At 41.8% G+C, this 6,000-nt stretch overlaps 1 protein-coding gene across 4 annotated transcripts in view; it reads right to left on the bottom strand.

The window, feature by feature from the left end:
• Positions 1 to 284: 284 nt before the first annotated feature.
• LOC140500195 (myelin-oligodendrocyte glycoprotein-like) overlaps positions 285 to 6,000 on the bottom strand; it is a 48,870-nt gene continuing 43,154 nt past the window's right edge. For all 4 annotated transcript variants that reach the window (XR_011965636.1, XM_072602541.1, XM_072602543.1 and 1 more), the window contains 2 exons: positions 5,414 to 5,551; positions 285 to 1,224 (listed from right to left, as the gene is read on the bottom strand). Coding sequence is in view for 3 of the 4 variants with exons in the window: in XM_072602541.1 (XP_072458642.1) it covers positions 5,415 to 5,551 (137 nt within the window). In the remaining variant the exon portion in view is untranslated. The remainder of the gene's footprint in view (positions 1,225 to 5,413; positions 5,552 to 6,000) is intronic.

Below are 6,000 nucleotides of genomic sequence, written 5' to 3'. Positions count from 1 at the left end.
GGTAACTGTGGTGGGTTTTCCTTCTCTGATATGACAGGTAGAGAAATGCTACATATAACCTATGAGTGCTAGGGCACTAACCCCTCTCTTCTGTACTAAGCATGTAATTAACTTGGGGTTTCGTCCTCTGTAGCCTGGCCTCTAGTAAAAGAAGTTTCCTTTGGTTCACATGCATTACCTGACTAACAAATCTCTACCCTGAAGGCCAAAGAAATGGGATTATTTTTTACAAGTCTCAGTGTCTTACAAAATGGAAAAGTAACAAAGATAAAGTACAATATAAATCAGAAATGGGACAAGTAGTTTTTTCCTACTCACAAAAAGGAATGCTAAGCATGGACAAATCATAATGTGCTTTAACAATGTGATTAGAACAAGCTTCAGTAACTTATCCTTACATGCACACTATCCTGGGAGGGTAATATTTAAACTCTATCCAAGCATAAAGCAGTTTTTGTCTTTGTTGTTCAGTTCTTTAAGTTGTGTTGTGATCCCCATTTGGGATTTTCTTGGCAGAGGTACTGGAGCATTTCCTTCTCCAACGTATTTTCTGGATGAGAAACTGAGGCAAACGTGGTTAAGTCACTTGTCTAGGGTCACAGAGCTGGTAAGTATCTGAAGCCAGATTTGAACTCACAGAGATGAATCTTCCTAACTTCAGAGTCAGCACTCTATTCACTTCACCACCTAAGAGCCCTGTGAGGCAGTTTGCAATTCATTAAGTGGGAACTTTACATTTCACTTCTGATATTGTCAGATCAAATGCCAGGTTTGGGTCAGACATCTTTCTGGAAGCATCTTCTCTGATGCAGAAAAAGTCCTTTTTGGCATCCAGTTGTTCATGGGAACTCACAAGGTCCTTTAAAATCACAAGGTCCCAACCAGTGCTTGACAAATCCAGATTGGGGAAACTTATTTGGGAAAGTCAGGACAGAATAAACACAAAAGAGGCAGAAGTGCCCATGTGATCATAGATACATGGTGGCTGGGTGGAAAAGAGGACAATCATCCATTCCCCAACCTGATTCTCTTAATGCAACATTAAAAAAACCTCAAGCTTCAGGGCTAAAATGGAAGAGTGAATCAAGGAAGTTAGTTTGCTTTTTGTGTATTTAGTGAGGCATCATCTGTTCTGCCTCAACTGATCTACCATCACAGATCTCTCAGTGAGCAATCTCATGACTGGAGGATCCATTGCTCTCAAGTGTTCTTCCATGTTGTCACCTAGAAACAAGAATAATTATTAAGCATAACACCTGGCAGGGGGTGGGGAAGATAAAGGGCCCCTGTTCCATAAGTATAGACTAACGCTGCAGAAGTGACTAAAATAAACAGGAAGCACAAGAACAGGGTATAAAAGTTGTCAGGAGTAGGAAGGAAGGAAGGAAGGAAGGAAGGAAGAAAGGAAGGAAGGAAGGAAGGAAGGAAGGAAGGAAGGAAGGAAGGAAGGAAGGAAGAAAGGAAGGAAGGAAGGAAGGAGTGCTAGGGAGGAAGAGGAAACATGACTATTGTTCAGAGTAAAGTGTCATTCTCAACTCCTTAGTTTCTCTCACCTCACATAGCCAATCTGTTGATGACTGGTGATTGTGACATCTGTAGATTTTAGCAGGGAAAGTAGAAGGGTAAAGTGAGGAGAAAGAGAATTCCAGGCATGGTGTGTGTGTTCATCCTTTGTTGCCGAAGAAGACAGTGCCATCAGAGAAATGATGACATGGCTTGCACTTGACTTTTATTTTTTTGAGTGAGGGAGGGCTGTGCAGGTCACCAGTATCACTTCTCCTCCAGAGCCATCTGAATCCAGTGACCAGATATTCATCAGGATGGCTGCATATGACCCAGGATGAGGCAATTGGGGTTAAGTGACTTGTGCAAGGTCACACAGCTAGTGAGTGTCAAGTGTCTAAGATGAGATTTGAACTCAGGTCCTCCTGACTCCTGCACTGGTGCTCTATCCACTGCACCACTAGCTGCCTCCAGGCATGGTAGAGACAGTGGAAATGCCCAGTGTGAGGAGATGGAGTAAAGAATGAAAGGAATAGTCAGGAGGTCACTGTCACAGGATTGCAGAGAATGTGGAAGCAAGGTAAAAGAAGATTGAAAAGATAGGAAGGGGTCGTTAAGGTTTTTTTTTTCAAAGCTGAACAGAGGATTATATGTTTGATACTAGAGTTAATAAGAAGCCATTTGAACTTATTGAATTTGGTGACTTATATGTTCTATAGCAGTGTGGTAAGAAACTTGAGGGAGGGAGATCTACCAGCAGGCATTTGCAAGAATCCAGGTATGAGGTGATAAGGGTCTTCCGCAGATAGTAGCAGTGTCAAAGAGAAGTGACCATAGATGAGAGATATTAAAAAGGTAAAATTTAAAGGTCTTAGCAAGAGATTGGATATGGGGAAGGGGTCAGAGAGAGTGAGGAGTTAAAGATGACTCCTAGTTATTCACCTGGATGCCTAGGAAGGTAATGGAATATCATCAAATGGAAGAGGGAAGTTGGGAAAAGAGGAGATTTGAAGGGGGAGAAATAGTTCAGTTTTCAGCATATTGACCTTAAGATGTCTATGAGATATTGGTTTGGAGATGTCTAATAGGCTGTTGGATATACAAGGCTGGAAGTCAGGAGACAGACTAGAACTGAAAAAATAGATAAGAGAATTATCAGCACAGAGAGTATAATTGAATCCATGTGAGATGATTAGATGAAATAGAATAAAGGGAGTGAAATAGAGTAAAGGGAGAAGAGAAGACCCAGGAGAGAAAGCTGTGGGACACTCATGGTTAGTAGACATGGTCTGGATAAAGATCCAGTGAAGATGATTGGTCAGATAGGAAGGAGAACCAGCATAGAGAAGTATTACAAAAATCTAGAGAAAAAAGGGTATTAAGCAAAACAAGTGGCAGCTAGATGCTGCAGTGGATAGAGCACTGGACTTGGAATCAGAAGGACTCATCATCTTCATGAGTTCAGAACTGGCCTCAGACATTTACTAGCCATTTGACCCTGGGCAAGTCACTTAACCCTGTTTGCCTCAGTTTCCTAATCTAGAAATATGAGCTGGAGAAGGAAATGGCACACCATTCTAGTATCTTTGCCAAGAAAACTCCAAAATGGGGTTGCAAAAAGTTGGAAACAACTGACCAACAACAACAGGCAAAAGAAAAGGCATCAATAATATCAAAGGCTGCAGAGAGGCCAAGAAGGATGAAAAGTGATAAAAGACCTTTAAGTTTGACAGTTAGAAGATTGCTAGTCATTTTGAAGAGATTAGTTTTATTAGAATAATGAGCTGAGTAGCCAGACTGTAGAGCATTATGAAGAGTGAAAGGAAAGGAAGTAAGCACTTATTGTAGAGTTTAGCCATGAAAGGTAGAAGAGTTGTGATAATAGTGGCAGAGATAGATGCAGCAAATGGTGCTTTTTCTTTTTTTCAAATGGAGGAAACATGTTTATGTTCATAGACCAAGAGGAATCAACAAGCAAATATGGAGACATTGAAGATAGTTGAGAGAGTGGGGATGATAAAGAGAGAAATCTGCTGAAGGAGACCAAATGGAATGGCACCACCTGTACACATAGAGGGTTTTGCCTTGGAAAGGAGAGCCACTTCATTCTATGAGATGGAAGTGAAGGAGATAGTGTCAAGAGACATCTGAGTGATGTAAGATGAAGAAGAAAGGAGAAGAGAGATCTCATAGTAATTTTTAAAAAAGAGATGTTTCTCAATTTTTTAGTTAAATACAAGGCTAGGTTTTCAGCTGAGAGGGTGGGAGGAGATAGCTATGGGAAGTCTAAAGGGATAAAAATGTTTAGAAGAGCCACTGTGGTGGATGGTATAGTGAAATAATTAGGGAAGCTTTGCAGCAGCGAGAGCCCAAGTTGAGACAATGTAACACAAATTTATAGTGGACCCTGTCCGCATGTCTTTGTGATTTTGTCCAGCTTCTGTTAACTGCAGGTATGTAGGAGCAAAGGTTGGTGGGAGTGATGAAAAGCTGAGGCTTTGCAAGGTAACTTAGGCAGAAAGGTAAGAGGGCAAGGAACTCAAGAGAAGAGGAATGAGAAAAGTTGAACCAGTTTTCCATGGGAAATAGGGAATAGAATAGGGAAAAGAAGAGTGCAGAAGTGAGGGGCTGATGGATGGAGGTGATGTGAGAATGAAGAACAGAGTCTCAGGTTGCAGGGATGAAGATCTCATATAAAATCCTCTGCTTGGCATTTAAAGCCCTTTATAACCTGCCACTCCCTTCTAGTATTCTTACAGCTTATACCCTCCATGCCATGTAATCTGTGATCCAATGATATTGACCTTCTTGTTCCTTGAACAAGACACTCCATATACCAGCTCCAAGGATTTTCACTGGCTGTCCTTCATGTCTGGAATTTTCTCTCTTCTCATCTTACCTTCCCAACTTCCCTGGCTTTTAAGTGCCAGTTAAAATCACACATGAAAACATATTCTTCCTCCCCATTAACTCTAGTGACTTTCCTGAGTTGATTATCTCCAATTTATCCTGTATATCACTTGTTTGTACATAATTATTTGTATGTTGCCTCTCCCTTTAGACAGAGAGCAAGGACTATCTTGTGTCATTCTTTGTATCTCCAGGGCTTAGCACAGTTAGTGCCTAGCATATAGTAGATGCTTAACAAATACTTACTGAGGGACTGATTACCATGAGTCATAAAATTTAACCCATAGGAAGGGAATGCAGATAGTGAGTGACTGAGAGGGTTGGCACTGATTATCAAGGGCTTTAAGCAAATCAAGGACTGGGAAACCATCCACTAGGCTAGAATTAGAAGACAAAGGGGTTTCACCTCCCATACAACCCCACCCTCAACTCCCACTACAACTTAGAGAACTGGACATAGTATCAGTCTACTTGATCTCACTCAGAAATAAAGCAGGGGAAACAAACTTGTGTACTAGATGAGGTTGATTAGGCATTTGTTTGAGAAGAGGATGCATAGAGAAAAGGAGAGGGGGTTGAGGAAAGAGAGAAGTATATATAGAGGGAAAATAGAAAAGGGAGATACCAAAAGGAAGCAGAGAAGGAGAGAAGAGAGAGATGCCAGGGAGGAGAGGTGACAAAGGGCCTAAAGAAAACAGGAGGAAAGTGGGAAGAAGAGTGACCTCTCTTTGACCTCCCTCTTATGCCCCCCTACTGCCCCAGTCTGAGGCAAGTCCAGCGCCTTCCTCAGTCTATCCTTTGCCACCAGGCCTCCCACTCATCTTCCTGTGAGGATTCTTTTCTTCCCTTTCAGCCTTTTTAAACTCCTACACCAAGCTAGCCCCACCCCCAACTGAGCAACTGAGCACCCCTACCCCTAGGCTCAATTTGGTCTCTCATCAGCTGCCTGTGGGGATATTCACCTGTAATTAAGTCAAATGCTGGCCCCACCTGAAATTACCTTATTGTGACTCAGGGGACTGGTTGGGTATGGTGACAAATCTTCTGAATAAGGTTGCTAAAGAAATCTTTGTTATTGGCACCATAAACATTGTCACCAAAGCTATCCAATCATACAAATTCCGGTCATAAAGATAACCTGTAAGTGAAAAGTTAACCAAGAGTTAATGCTTAGGGGAAATATCTGTTTCTGGCTCTTTCACAGTTCCTGGGTCCTCTGAACCATCTTCAACTCCCTCCCTGGGTTCCAGTTATGTCCTATGCACCACATTCAATTTGAATTATTTAGGACTTAGAAGGGTCCCAGTCCTCAATACTTTAGGTAAATCCATAGAAGGGAGGGACACTGAACTCAGGACTACACAGGGACTAGGTCACACCTGAGTCAAGACTCTGTGAAGACCAGGAAATTTATATCAGTTTTACAAAGAGAATAAGGAAAAATTCAGGGTCAAGAAACTCTTAGAATGATGCCTACACATGAACTGGTGTTCAGGGGGTTCAGAACTATGAAGAGAGTGGAACCCAATCATAGTTCAGAACAGTACATGGGCTGAGGAGTATACAGGTTTGAAATGTTCAGAGTTG

This window comes from Notamacropus eugenii, chromosome 4 (genome assembly GCF_028372415.1).
Source record: "Notamacropus eugenii isolate mMacEug1 chromosome 4, mMacEug1.pri_v2, whole genome shotgun sequence".
NCBI classification, from domain to species: domain Eukaryota; kingdom Metazoa; phylum Chordata; class Mammalia; order Diprotodontia; family Macropodidae; genus Notamacropus; species Notamacropus eugenii.
This window is presented reverse-complemented; position numbering and strand designations above follow the sequence as displayed.